Source organism: Carya illinoinensis, chromosome 3, assembly GCF_018687715.1.
Source record: "Carya illinoinensis cultivar Pawnee chromosome 3, C.illinoinensisPawnee_v1, whole genome shotgun sequence".
NCBI lineage: Eukaryota > Viridiplantae > Streptophyta > Magnoliopsida > Fagales > Juglandaceae > Carya > Carya illinoinensis.
Genome location: NC_056754.1, coordinates 21,304,571 through 21,320,116, shown reverse-complemented (window position 1 = coordinate 21,320,116; position 15,546 = coordinate 21,304,571). Strand labels below are relative to the sequence as shown.

Genomic DNA, 15,546 nt, shown 5'->3' with positions numbered 1-15,546 from the left:
AAAGAGGAACGACAGCAAGTGATTGAATTCAGTAGCTCTTCATATAGAATATTATTGACTCTTGAGATGTAGTAATATAGAGAGAAAAAAAATTTCTAGCATCGAGAAAACCTGAGGCGCCCCTCGTTTCAAAGAAGAGAGACAGAATATTTACAATTCATTTGATTGTAAGAGACAAATTGAAAGTTAAAAAGTGGTAATACATTCTTTTTCACAATTATTTCATTAACACCTAAGCGTCAATCTTTCTGGACACATTTAAGAGCAACTTGTTGCCGACCTGTGGGACCTGGGGAAAATAAAAGAAACTAAAAATACATTTCTCATTCTCTAGTTTGCAAAGTGGAACAAGTAATTACCTGATTTGTCATTATCGTATACTCTGAATACTCAATAGTCCAAAACGACACTAATAATGATCTTCAAGACATAATGGTGTGTATGAAATTCCTTTCTTGTGACTCACAGCTGACATTTTTCAATTGAGTTGTTCAATTTACAGTCATTTTTACGTATTTTTTTTGCATTTTATTAACGTGATTAACTAAATTAGTTATTTTATATTAAAAAATGAAATGCAGCCAATCATATTAATGAAGTATACAACGAGTATGCAAAACTGACTTTATATAGAGTTTTTGTTTCCAATTACCATAAATTAGTAACTAGCTTCTTCAAATGCTGTCTAGTAAGATCGATAAAATGAAAAAAAATAAAAAGTAGATAAAATTTATTGACATTTTCACTAGGAGGAACAAAAGAGGTGAATTAATACAAATGTGGGCTTTATAGGCATTAATTCGGCTTTTTAGGTATTAATTCGGCTTTTTAGGTATTAATTCATGTTAACAATTTTAATAGCCAAATGCCATGACACAACATTCAAGTCTCTAAAATGGAGATGTTGGATTCGACCCCCTCTCCCAATGTATAAATAAATAAATAAAATGTTTATAAAGTAGAGTTGTAACATCAGAACATGGATGGATACAATTAAAGTTATTAGGTTGAACTTTGGCAGAATTAGACCAAACAATTTGATTGTGAATATAGGTTGTTCAGGAGTAATGTTATTGATTGTACTGGCAGAATGAGCAAGCTGGTAGGTCTCCCACCAATGCCTATAACCTTGGAATTGACAAGACATACCCATCAATGGTACATGATCCAGCATTTTGCACTACTACTCCTCCTCCACCAATGAACAAGAAAAAAGTGAGAAATGACCAAAGTTTTGGCCACAAGATTGGAGTTTCGCATTGGGAAGAGGAACACTCGGACATTTGTCATTTTGGGTCTTCTCAGAATTGTACCGATCGACAAGAGCTCAGTTCCAAAAAACACGGATGGTGAACCCTTTTTTGTGCTCACTTCCATAAGCTTGAAAGCACAAACTCCAAAACAACTTTGAGCATCGAACCAAGCAATTCAAAGCAGCTTTCGAGTGACCACGTATGGTGATGATGTTAAAGGCGTGAATGTGAGCCCCATTTGCTAGTTTGATGACAACGCCTCGTTCCTTCTAATCGCGTCTTAAAGATCGGAAATTGGTGCTTGTTGAAGGAAGATGACGATGGGAGTGGGCGAGAAGGGACGGGGAAATGACGCTCTCCTACTTGCTAGATTAGATGGTTTTCTAAATGGCGTCTTTTGTTTTGTTATATTCTTGAAGGAGATGGTTCGAGACATTTTATTTTATTTTTTTTCCTGTTTTTATTTTTGAGTAATAATTAGAAAATTTTTATTCTCAAGTTAGTGTGAAGAACACACTTAATAAAATACTTACAATAATGCTATTCGAAGACCTTTACAGCACATATCATCTACATGGCATAATTTGATTTGTGAGATTTAAATTTTAAAATTTATCTTCCAAATTAAATTATTTCACGTATATAATGTGTGGTGTAAAAGTTTTAAAATAAAATTATTTATTTAATTTGAAAAATAAATTTTAAAATTTGATTCTTATAATTTAAATAAGCTAGAATAGATTAACTCTAATAATTAATTTAGTGCGAGGGTTGATTAATTAATCAGCTAACTTAGCTATGAAATCATAGGCAAGAGTTATATCGAGTTTACTATTTATACTGAAACCGACCACATTTTGATTGGGTAGAAAAGTTTGCAATATTGCAATTGACAAATGTGACTAAAAAAAAAAACAAAGAAAAAAGAAAAAAAAGAAGTTTATCGACAATCACGTGTAGAACGGCATTTTGATTTTTATGTTTCAATCTTATTGGAAAATTTCAACCCAGTTGATCTTTTTGAAATATGGATTCTCCTTTTATCATCATTATTAATTTGAATATATAGAATATGTTATGTATAGTCAATTGTGTTAGGGAGATTCTCACTAGCGGTTGATGTTTTCAACCAAAAAAAGTAAGTCATCTATAAAAAGAAAATATTGCATATATTATGGCCAATAATGCAATATCTCCGTACATATAGTATTCATGACTTTATGGGGTCATTTTTCTAAGTCCCCTAATTTATTCACTTATTTTGTCCTCTTGACGTAACATTACGTGGGGTGTTACGGGACTTATTAAAAAAATTTAAAATATAATTATAAAAGGTAGAGAGAATTGAGAGTCTTCTTATTTTTGTGTTTTCGAATATTATTTTATTTTGAATAAATATTTTTAAAATTTTTAAATATTTTTAATAAAGTACGTGGCACCACATTGTGATGTCATGTTAAGGGAGCGTGAGTAATATATTAACATTACTCTATTTTTTTCATCAAACAAAAATATTTTGGTTCCAATTGTTTTTTCTATTCTTTTGTTGAGACCATTTGGGACTACTTTAACTTGCCGCATAAAATTGGTTGCAGATGGCCAATAACTTTTTTTTATATGTAAGAAATAGATTTTATTAATATGAATAAAATATGCATAATCATGTATACATGAAGATCCAAAAAAACACCTAAATACATTGTAGATTAGGGACAAAAAGTCATGAGCATTGTTTTCATAAAGTACAATGGCTGAGAACCAAAGCATTAAAGTGTCCATAAAAAAATTCTGAACCATTGTGTGCTTCTTATCTTTTGCTCTTTCCTTTCCAACCACATATATCACATGATATACAACAGAATCATCATTCACACTGCTGCCACTTGAGAACGACCTTAAATCTCCTTCCAACAAGTTAGTAAATCCACTACCCTCGATGGCATTACCCAAGCAACATCAACTCTTCTAAAGATCTCATTCCACAACCCCATTGTCACCTCATAGTGTAATAATAAGTGGTCCACATATTCTTTATGCTTTTTACATAAATAGTACCAACCCATCACAATGAGTCTCATCTTCCTCAAGTTATTCGTGGTCAAAATCTTTCCAAGAACATCAACCTATATGAAGAAAGTTACTTTAGTAGGCACATGAGACCTTCAAATCATCTTCCAATGGAATGAAACATGACTTTGTACTATCAAGATCTTGTAGTATACCCTGACTGTACATTTTTTTTACTACCATTGGCCTTTCACTGCATCTTATATTCTTGTGCCATAGTGTTTCCCATAGAGTATAACAATTGCAAAAATTCTAAAACGGTGTGCAATTCCAATCATGAATATCCATGTTAAAAAGGATATTCAGCTAATAAGAACCATAAGAAAATACCGGCATATCTGCTACAGAAGCCTCCTCGTTAGCTGCAATACGATAGAGTGCTGGAAATGCCTTATAAATAGCTCAATCTCCACACCAAACATCATACCAAAACTTGATTATGGAACCCTCTCCAACCACAAACCTAATATGACTTTCGAAACTATGCCATCTCCTCCTAATAAATTTCCATAAGCTCATGCCATACCCCCCCTTCGCATTTCATTGGAGCACCAGACCCCTAAGAACGCCTATGTCTAGAGTCAATAATCTCATTCCATATCAAATCCCCCTCTAAATGGTACCTCCATAGCCATTTCTCCAACAAAAATTTATTGAAAGTCCTCAAATTGCTTACTCCCAAGCCACTGTACGAAATTGGGAAACAAACTTTATTTCAATTAATAAAATAGAATTTTGTTTCCTCCCCCAATCCCCTCAACAAAAAAGCCTGAAATAATTTCTCAGTCATAGTCGCCACCCCTGCAGGCAATGGAAATAGGTGGGGAGGTTGGTTAAAGTGCTCTTAATTAAAGTGAGTCAGCCCCCTTTTGATAAATACAATTGTTTCCAACCAGTAAGCCTTTTCTCTACTTTCTCTACAACCCTATCCCAAATAGCTCGAGCCTTAAAAGTTGCCTTCAACGGGAGTCCAAAATATTTCATAAGTAAAGAAGACACTTTAAAATCTAGGAGACGCGCCAAACTGTTGATATTGGGCACCACACTCACCGCAACCATCTTAGACTTACTAAGGTTCACCTTAAGCCCTTACATTGCTTCAAAACATAACAAAGGTACTGGCAAAGTTTGAATTGGCCATGATCCACTTCACAAAATAGGAGTCTATCATCTGCAAATAAAAAGATGTGAACCTATGTTAGAGCTATTAGTGTCATTACCCACCAAAAAACTGGAAATAAACCATCGTTTAACAGCATCCTTTACCATACGGCTAACTGCCTCCATAACAATAACAAAAAGAAGAGGAGACAAATGATCCCTTTGCGTCAATCCATGTGAACTGTTAAAAAATCCAATAGGACTACAATTAACTAGCACCAAAAAGCGAGCGATAGAGACACAATGTCAAATCTAGGAAATCTAGCCATCACCAAAACCACACCTTCTGAGCAAGTATAAAAGAAAATCCTAATTCACATGGTTATATGCTTTTTTTATGTCAAGCTTGCAAAGAATACTTGGGACTTCTTCTTACAACCTATGATCCAAGCACTCATCGGCAATAAGAACCAAATCAAGGATTTGTCTTCTATGAACAAATACATTTTGAGACTTAGAAATAATTTGTTCCAAAACTAGGCTAAGTTGATTAGCAAGGACCTTCGAGATGATCTTGTATACTTTGCTCACAAGACTTATGGGACGGAAATCCTCAACTGTTGTAGCCCCATGTTTCTTCGATATAAGAGCGATGAACATCACATTAAGGTTTTCCTCGAACTTCTTGAAAGAGTGGAATTCCATGAAAACCTGCATAACATCATATTTCACAACATCCCAACAAGCTTGAAAGAATCCCATAAAAAAGTCATCTGGCCCAATACTTTGTCCTTAATTATACCACAAATGACCTTATAAATCTCATCTTTGTCAAAAGGTCTTTTAACCAACTCGCACTTTGTGAGTCTATGAATCAATAGAATCAAACAACAAATCATCAAGTTTCGGCCTCCAACAGGCTGATTACGAAAGGAGGTTCTCGTAATAATGCACAATATGATTTTCTAATTCATCAAGGAAAGATAGTACTAGAGTACCTAATTAAAGTTTCTAAATAGCGTTTTTGAGTCTGTGTAAATTAGCCACTTTATGAAATAATTTTGTACATTTATTACCTTCTTTTAACCAAAGGGCTCTGAATTTTTGTCATCACAAAGTCTCTTTCATCAATAATACCCTCTCTAGTTTAGTCACAATCGAACTCTTCCTCAATAAGGCCTCATCCTTGGTGTCTCCTATCAATTTCTTTTCCCTCTAGCTTCTGTAATTCCTCCATAAGGATAGTCTTCTGATTGTCAATGTTACCAAATACTTCCAAGTTCCACTTCTTAAGATCTTGCTTCAAAGCCTTAAGCTTACATGTAAGAATGAAGTTAGGAGTACCTGTGAACTGATAAGAAGACCACCAAGAATGCACAATCTCTACAAAACCATCAATTGATAGCCACATATTTTTAAACTTGAAATACTCGCATCTTCCATAGAGCCTCCACAATCTAACACAATAGAAAAATGATCTGAGCACACTCGGGGCAACCGCTTATGAGACAGCTCTAGAAATTAGGCCTCCTACGACCGTGAGACGAGGAACCTATCCAAGCTTGACCATCCTTGGCTATTTGACCAAGTGAACTCGCCCTTAAGAAGAGGGGGATCCATAAGGTCCAAATCAAATACAAACTTAGATAACTTTTCCATGGCTAACAAGTTGCAATAATTCCTCGAACACTCACTAGGAAAGCGAATAATATTGAAATCTCCTCCCATACACAACGACACCTCCCATTAGGGGTGGGCAACGGGGGACTGCCCCCCGCCCCTGTCCGCCCCACCTCCGCATGGGCGGACGAGGTACCCCGCACCGTACATGCCGGGGCGCGGTCCCCCGCCCCGCATGCAATACACTAAGCAGGGGTGGGGGGCGGGCAGGGCTCAACCATGCCCCGCTTTCCCGCATCCCGCCCCCGCATATGCGGGTAGCACCCCTACCTCCCATAAATAATATAAACCTTCCAACTCCTCACATAGTCTTCTTCTATCTCTCTATCCAAGTTTGGCTCGTATGTGCCCTCAAAAGCCCACTCCCATCCATCTACAATATTTTTAAATAAACTAGCAATCAAAAAATTCCCAACACATTTCCCACACTTTTATCCCACATTAAAAGAACACTACTGAAAGCACCCAAAGAGGCCAAATAGGACCAACCCACATATGAACAGCCCACAAACTTCGGATGATTTTTCTATCGACAATCTGCAATTTTGTTTCTTGAAAACACACAACATCGACCTTCCAAGACTGCAATAAGAATTTTATGCAAAGATGCTATTGTGATCATTAAGTCCCTTGCACATTCCACGAAAGGATCTTAGGCTTCATAAGTACAAAGAGTGCCCTTTCCTTTCAATCTATCCCTTCTACCCCCCTCATTTGCTTCATAATTAATAGAACAAGTGAACCTTTTGAGTTCCCTATCTTGCTTTGTTGTTGACTTCAAGCAACCATCTTCACTGGCTACAAGGAGAACTCTACTGTTCTTCAAAGCCTACACAAGAAACACCAATGCATGTTTGTATCTCCCCTACCTTCTTGAACACCCACTCTAATACAAACAATTTTGGGTTAGGGCTAGGGTGAAGTGTGCATAAAGGAGTTGGTTCATCATCCTATTCCCCAGGGTGCTTGTTGTCACAAATAGCCACTAACATTTCTGAGTCCCTTCTACTCGAGTTTGAACCAGGGCCTTGATTGAAGTCCAACTCAAGGTCTTCCTTGTCCATCTCTGCAAGATTTCCCTGAGGGCCTAACTCATTTTTTTCCCGTGTGATCTCCTTTGTCAATGGTTGACCACCCATCTCGAGCAAAGCTTCGATCAGGACTCCTTCAATTGGAAATACAACTGCCAATGATCGGAACGAAGCTATTGTTGTAGTCGAAGGACTAGCTTCCTCCCTCAAACTGATCTGTTCTAGAACTAGCATGTAGGAGGCAAGAATGGCATGAAAAACTGCACCACATGGTTTTGCAAGTTCAGATTCTGACTACACAGCCCTCATCAGTGGTTCTGCTACCTTCGCTAGGGCCCCCTACCTCTTTATCGACATAGGGGACTAAGACCCACCACCTACGATAGTGCCCACTGTGGCATGTGGGTTTCATTTCCTTCGAACAGGGCCATTGGGTCTACTTGCCTGACCTCGAAGGGTAAGGTCTCCATCCAATATGTTGAAAGGCTTGTGCCCGTTAGAGATCTGCTTATCCTTAGAAGGCCCAATGCATGTCCCCTTATAAGGCCCTTTTTATTGGGTCAAATTTAAACCCACGGGTTCCTTGCCTTTATTAGACAACCCATTAGGCCCATTGTATTGTGGCCCAGCATTTGTCCCCTTATAAGTTCCATTGGTGTTCTACTTATCCATAGATGAAGAGTGTCCTTTTTCATTTAAAATGCCCATCACCCAGACCCGAGCCCACTCCCACCCCTCTATCCTCCTCAACGCACCATTTCATGTAGTTTAAATTAAGTTGCAGATCACCCAGCTGATTTTGCATCTTGGTCATAGCCTGAAGGATCATTTCCTTTTGTAGGCCAACAACTCCCCCTGCCTCGACCCTCATGTCCTTGCAGAAGAGGCACCACTTTCAGAACTAGCATCTTGCCTAACATGTTGATGGGACATGTCTAAAAATTTTGGTTGTTAGAGAGCCTTCATGTACGACTGGATAGAAAGCTGAAATGGCCCTATTGTTGTCGTTGGTGATTCCAACCCAACAAAACAACCTTCTCGACCAACCTCCCTTAGCACCTCTGCCAGTTTTCATCATCTCATTCCATCTTTGTCTTCAGGAATGAAAATACAGTTTCGGCACCCACCCCCTCAGTGCTCTACCAATGCCACGAACACTCCTTGGGAGTTTGAGCACCTCTGCGCTATAAAGCTCCTATCACCTTCCCGATGGCCTACATAAAACCCCTTTCTCCCAACATTCACACCATCCTCCAGAACTTTGGTGAACCAACGTGTCGTGGCTAACTCCAATCTTATATTTTTCACAAACTTCCGCCCTCTTTTAGTAAGGATTAGCCATCAGCCTTACCTTAACACATTCAAATGTTTTTAGTTCTATAACAACTGCTTTTGAAAAATCCATTTTCCTTCCCATATGATCAAACTCACACACTCAAGCATCCACGATCACAATCAAAACGAGTTTACATGAAAAAAAGGTGTACGGGAAAAAAAATTGTTTACAGAGAGAAAATTCTCTCCCTTCGATAATTTTTGCATTGGCCAATATATTTTTGAAACAGCCAAACAGGTTCATTGCAAACGTTGGGATCCTATCTCTGTGATCTTATTTACATAATTAAATATATTTATAAGTTAGTATGAATGACACATTTTATAATACTCACATTAGATATATAATTAATTTATAATAGAAATTTAAAAAGTTTGAATCTTGTAAATTAATGTTCCGTTTGGATACAATAAATATTTTATCTTATCTCATCTCATCATTATAATTTTTTCAAATTTTCACATAAAATAGAATAAATAGTTCAAAATTTTCAAATTCTAAAACAATTATAATATTAAGAAATAATATTCTAATAATATTTTATTCAACTTTCAACTTTCATTTCAACTCATCTCATATTATAAATGTTACCACATAAACAATTAGACTGTCTTTCACACCAACTTGCAAGTAGAGTAACTCTATTTTTCTGCATTGTCATCGTATAATAAAGTTAGTCACGTATATTTTTCTCTTTAATTAAAAGTCGATGCGTGTTAAATTAAGCTAAAAGACTGCTAAATGCTAATTTTAAGTGAAAATTAGTAAATTGAGTAATAATATAGTACTATTATCTATTTAAGAATTTGATTTTAAATAAAATTATTGCTTTAATTAGAGTTATTATTGTTCATTTAATAAGCTTCGCTTAATTGCAGACATTATTTAACTTTGTTTAATAATAACAATAATACAATTGGTGAGATGGTGTGGCTTTATATATAGAAGTAATTTTCATTAATAATAATAAAATGGGAAAGCAGAAGATATGGTGGCTTCATGAGAGTTATGTTTTTAAAAACTATGTAGTATAGAAATATATAGATTAGTCAAGTTAGTCCATTATTTATGACTTTAGCATATCGAAGTTAAAAGATGGAAAATGGTAATATGTCTCATGGTTTTGCTCCCTTATTTTGACAGTTTATATATTTAATTTTTATTTATTTATTTTTTTTAATGGTTAAAAAAATAATTATTAGTGTATTGATGTATTTTTTTATTTTTTACAAAATATTTAAAGATATTTAAAAAAAGTAGTACATATATATATACACATATATATAATTTACACAAGGGACAAACTTAGAGGTCACCGATGGACGACATAGTAGCAGTGTCCTTAAAAGATTAAGGCAGAGAAATTCTGATCTTTTGTTACTTGTATCACTGTATGATCTTAAAAATATTACCAAATAATGAACGTAAACATGGGGAATGGTACACCTACTTCATCCAAACATATATAATGATGAGAGAGAGAGAGAGAGAGGGATTGATGTATAAAATCAAAAACTATTTTATTTTTTATTTTTTATCCATTTGATATAAATCTTTTAAAAAGAAGCAAGCAAAGGTGAGGTATGATTCTGGTCCTCAGATTCCAACAACTTAGCCAAAACTCCAACCAGTGGTGCTGTATTATATGTACAGGCCTCGGTCTGCATATAATTGTTTCTTTGGTCCACAAAATTATCGTGGGAATCTGGTCCTCCCACCAGGGCCCCAACCAGAACATTGGGGTTACGCTCCTGCCGGCTAAACCAGTGGTCATAACCTTGGGTGCAGCCTATGAAGCCCTTGCTCTCTCTGTATGACACGATCGAGGCCCCCCTGTGGTGCACTCTTGTGGGGTAGTTCGAGCCATACCCCACCAAATAGCTCATGTTCATTGGGTTAGAGCCCAGAATGTAGTCAATCTGTGACTTTGCAAAGCTCAGGATTTCTCCATAATCCACCGTTTTGTCATGGCATTTGAGCTTTTGGTTTGAGTTTTGGAGCAAGTCGGAGTATATTGTGAGAAGGAAAGCTGCTGTTGAAACGTACTGCATGTTGTTCCATTGCCTGATGTACAAGAGACCCCCCGGGGTGCGCTCCACGTTGCTATCATTGTTCTTGTTCAGGCATGCACATATGTAGAACTCGGCTTTTGATCGGTATTGTTCGAGTATGTGAGCATGCACTTTGTGCTTTTCTTCCTCAATAAGCAACTGCAAAGGGTTTTGATCCAAGACAAAATGTATAATAGTTGTTATTAAAAAATGAATTAACCCACCAATAGTTGATCATATCTTCATTAGAAGCATAAGAAAGGACCCATATTCAGATTCTTGCCCAATGGTACGTGTGACTGGTTGGTCTGGTACAAAACCAGGCATGTGCACCATGTGTGGCTCTACACGAATAAAACGAACTTGTGAAGCTGTGCTTCATCTAACATCCATAAATGAAAGAACTGCATCCGCTCACTAGGTTTAAGCAAGTGGGCCACACTGAAATATCAGGTCCCACTTCAAAGAAAGCCCAGACAAAAACCAATAAGATCGTCAGTGATACATGATGCATGACTGACAGGTCTCCTGAAACTTACACACCAGATTTGTACTCTGATGTCAATCTCACTAATATCAAGGACTGGTCTGGCGTTAGTTTTGACTTTAACAGAACTGTTTCATTAATAAAAGAAATTTTATCAGAATAAATATGTTTCTTTATGTTACATGTGTAAATCTTATATATCATATAAGAATTTTATAATTTATTACGTTAATTTATTTCAATTTGTGATATTGTCTTTATAAAATTTTGCGTATCTTGACCTAAAAGACATAAGAGTTGAGTGTGTGTGAAATACATATCAATCTAAATGCTTCACTTAAAATTGAGTGGTCCTCAAAAGACATACTAACCCCCCCCCCCCCCCCAAAAAAAAAAAAAAAAAAATCTTCGCCTTGTTCATTTAACTACGTGTGCTATAATATTCGAATGGAATAACCTTGCATTTGGAGCTTTTACAACCATGTGTTTTGTGAGAAGTGGCACTGATTTGACTCGAATGCCACATGGAAAGCAGTTTCATCATTCATGTCAAAGCATCAGCTCCACATGGTTTTGTGCTCCAGATTACCCTTTACTTTTTTTTTCTTTTTTCTCTGTTTCTCTCTCTTTTTTCACCCTATTGATGATACCTTAATTAGGACATACTTCATCCACCACCTCTTAAAGAAAATAACATTTAAAGCTGTAAAAATTATTATAACATATTTGAATCTAAGGAAAAGCAAAATCCCAAAACAGATCAGGGAGAGTAGGATCACGACACCCAAATCTAGTCCACTCCAATTGGAAAAAGAAAAAAAAAGGGGGAAGAGGGGGGGGGGGGGGGAAGACGAAACAGAGAGAGATATTTATAAACCCAATGGTCGGTGTGATGCACGAAAATTAGCATGTACCAAACAAATTAAGGTAAAATTTCCAGATTTGTACGTGGGAGACATATATTGACAGAGAGTGAGACAAGGAGGAGGGTCCCGGGGGGGAGGATTTTACCTGTGAGGCAATAACTTGGAGACCAGCATATTTAACGTCCCAGCTGAACTCTGTAATGGCCCATCCAGTGCCACCAAAGCTATGACCATTGTCAACAACGTACCTCAAATACTGTTCATTGTCGGTGGCCTTGTACAACCACAAAGCTGCCCACAACAACTCATCCTTGTACCCGCTCACCGACGCATAGTAGCTCTTCACTACCCCCAGGCTCTCATCGTACTTTCCTCTATACTTGTCTCCAAACTCAAACAACTGCAACATCCTCCAAACACATTTTCGTAACACTATATTATATAACTTCACACATTAAAATGGTATATTATTTTTGGTATAGAACTAATCCTACCATAATCAGAGCACAACCCCACAAGATCTCTGTATTCAAAATAGAGATTTTGGTGTGTGTACCTGCTGGGCGTGGAGCAGGAGCAGGTGTGAGAAATGTGGGTTTGTTCTCTTGAATACTATCGATGCTGCTGCCATGGCTGCTGCTGTCTCGCCGGCTAGATCCGACCCAGGATTGTTCTCGTCGATCTTGTACGCTTGCCTTGATGTCGTCATATCCTCTGAGCGTTGCCAGCAATAATGGTCAGTGTCGCCATCACCCACCTGCATGTGGGATATATATGATGTCATGAATTTGAAACAGCTTCAATTTCATCATAATTATGGTCGACATGTACTTATATGCGTACCTCTGCCCATAATACATTAGGATTAGTGTGTGCTTTGATGAAATAATCTGTTCCCCACTTAATGGCCTCCATTGCATGCTCCAACTCGCCGGCAACGGCAATCTGTTGCCGGTATTCGATGACACCCCAGGAGAGCATTGTCACGGTGAATGCCATTGGTAGCCCAAACTTCACGTGGTCACCTGCATCGTAATATCCTCCTACCAAGTCCACCTATACAAAAATAAAACAATAAAAACCAAATACCACATTTCAATCCCTGTAGCATAATACAAAACTAACTTAAAAGGCAGACATTGAATGCATCAATTTTGGATCATTGGGGTTCGAGAACTTACTCCTTGTTCTAGGCCATCAGTGAGGCCAGAATGATCGCGCCAAGTGACCCTTTGGTTGTATGGTAGCCGCCCGGAGCGTTGAGCTTCGAAGTAGAGCAGGCTCTTTCTGAGAGCATCTGCATAATCTAAAGCTCGAGCACCGGCAGAAATGGCAAAGATGGATAGTAGAAGACACCAACTTTGTGCAAATCTGGGAATTTTTGGAGCTCCACAATGGTGTAGCTTTTTCTTATGCTCCTCCTCCATAGTCCCTTCCCTCCTAAAGAGCTTCTTAGGAGTGAAGGGAGTAGGAAAAGTGGCCTCTATCTCACCGCTATATATACGCGTGCGTGTGTGTATTTACTTCGAAAAACTTACTTGACTAATAAGATGTCTCTTATGCCTGTGACTTTCACACATGAGAATGTGGAGCTCTTCCCCTCAGTACTTTTTGTCCTACACCAGCGCCATTTTGGCACCGGACCACAGTTTTAACATGTTTGCTGTGCTGAATATATGGAAAACAGTGTACTGGACTGTGGCAGGGCCTTCTGGGATTGGGATTTAGCTCTCTCCAACCATGATCCCTAAACCGACAAATGTAAACTAAAAAGTAAACCCAAATGCCAATGATTTTTTTCGAGGTTACTTTGATCAGAGACTTAGATATGAAAGGGTTTACAAAATGGGGCATGATTTGTTGCTGTCAAAGATTAGGTGATGCCGGCCGGGACATAGCTTATAGCTAAGAAGTTTCTCCAACTAATTTTGGGTACATCTTGGAAGAGACCTGCCTCCCAAGTTGTCTCCATTTATAATGCTTCGTGGCAGCAGATTGTCTAATTTCTTTCACGTAAACCATTCTGTCTTTATGCAGAGGTTAGATTGAGGTTTAAGGGAAGCGGGGTTAAGGTATCAAATCCAAAATGTCAGTCGTATGCAAGATACTATGTTGACAGGCCGATCGTTCTAATTAGTAGAACATTTGAGCAATGGAAGAAAAGATTTGAAAGTAAAAAAATGCATGACCAGATCGAGACTGATAGCAGAGATCGTTTTTGCTGCCTTTGCCACCATTTGATGACAATGTTTAATCTATTTTGGTTCCGATCTCGGGAATTCCGACTACGTACGTACGGGACCAAACACCTTGGATTCGGAAATGAAATAAAGGAAAATCCGTGCAAAGTCTGATCAATCAAAAATAAATATTCGAAGATCATAATTCCATTCGAGTGAAAACAACAACATACACTTGATTTGATTTGAGGACACTTGTTATTATTATGGCGTTTCATTAATATGAGATAGCATGTAGATGAAATGACATTTTTTAACACTTTTTTTTAAACTTTAGGGATTTTTTTTTTAAATGAAAAACAAATACAAATTCCAAATACGGAAAGGGTGTTTACCCTCAATTGTGCAACCCATTACCTCAACTTCTTTATTCTTGTGATTTACAGCTGAGTAGGGCTGGGCTCCAATTATGATGGAGTTAGAATGTCCAACCTCTAATCAGAGCGGATTTTGATTTCAATTGAAGATGTTGGAGTCAAAGTCAAAGTCAAAGCTTTAGTCTACTAAGAGTTGTATTCTTTCTTCTTTTTTTTTTCAATTTTCTTACCACTTTCCCATCATTGAAACAACATCCAAAGGTTCCAAACAACAATCAACAACATCCAACAGCCTTGCAATTGAAAAAGTTGGTATATGCACTCCTTCCCTTGCCTTCGTCAAGCTTTGCAAGTTGGATGAGAGAAAACAACTAGAAGGAGAAAACAAAGGAAGTAGAAAACGAGGGAAGAGAAAACTTCATGGGGTTTGAAAGGAATAGATGAATATATAGGAAGTTAAACTTTGGCCAGAGTATGAATTGTTGGAAGTTTTGCACACTCCTAAACCCAAGACCGATATATATATATATATATAAGGATCATTAATCTAAATAAAAATAAAAACTTAAAAATCCTTATAAGTATTAGGTAAATTTTTTTTTATAAAAATAAACTCACAAATAAATATAATTTTATATAATATATTAGATTTAATTTATAATAAAAATAACTTTTTAATCTAATATTTCACGTCGAATCATGTCAATTTGTAATTTTATTTTTATAAAATCTAAATAAATAAAACATTTCTCAATTTTTATTCATCGCTGATCTTGGAAATAAAAAAGCATAATTTAATACATTATGAATTGGCCCACCCTCAGGATTAAAAGAAATATATATATAAAAATTAAAAAAATTAAAAAAAAAAAAACCTCATGATAATTCTCAATTTCTCCTATAGTAATCATGAACCCAATTAAGATTGGTATTGTTGCCATAATCATGGTCTCGGATTAGTAAAAAGCAATGCAATTATGGCACAGTGGTTACATTGAAAATTTCAAAACTTTTTACCATCCGTGTACCTAAAAGTAGATGGCCGTATTCTTAGAAGTGAGCAGTGTGGCTGAGCTTCGTATTCATATACTGCCTCGAGCGATTTGTCGTTAATATT

The 15,546-nt window shown here is 36.9% G+C and overlaps 1 protein-coding gene across 1 annotated transcript; it reads right to left on the bottom strand.

The window, feature by feature from the left end:
• Positions 1 to 9,971: 9,971 nt before the first annotated feature.
• LOC122303769 (endoglucanase 11-like) lies at positions 9,972 to 13,800 on the bottom strand. The gene is made up of 5 exons (XM_043115715.1): positions 13,054 to 13,800; positions 12,716 to 12,928; positions 12,429 to 12,629; positions 12,018 to 12,272; positions 9,972 to 10,678 (listed from the first exon to the last, which is right to left on the bottom strand). The coding sequence occupies exons 1-5, from the start codon at positions 13,297 to 13,299 to the stop codon at positions 10,025 to 10,027; spliced, it is 1,569 nt and encodes a 522-aa protein (XP_042971649.1). The 5' UTR covers positions 13,300 to 13,800; the 3' UTR covers positions 9,972 to 10,024.
• Between the last annotated feature and the right edge of the window lie 1,746 nt (positions 13,801 to 15,546).

Excerpts from the sequence above, each read along its gene's own strand:
- LOC122303769 (XM_043115715.1), bottom strand. The coding sequence starts at position 13,299 with ATGGAGGAGGAGCATAAGAAAAAGCTACACCATTGTGGAGCTCCAAAA. Across the intron at positions 12,273-12,428 it reads TCCTGCTCCACGCCCAGCAG|TTGTTTGAGTTTGGAGACAA; the intron begins GTACACACACCA and ends AGGATGTTGCAG. Across the intron at positions 10,679-12,017 it reads TCCAAGTTATTGCCTCACAG|TTGCTTATTGAGGAAGAAAA; the intron begins GTAAAATCCTCC and ends AACCCTTTGCAG.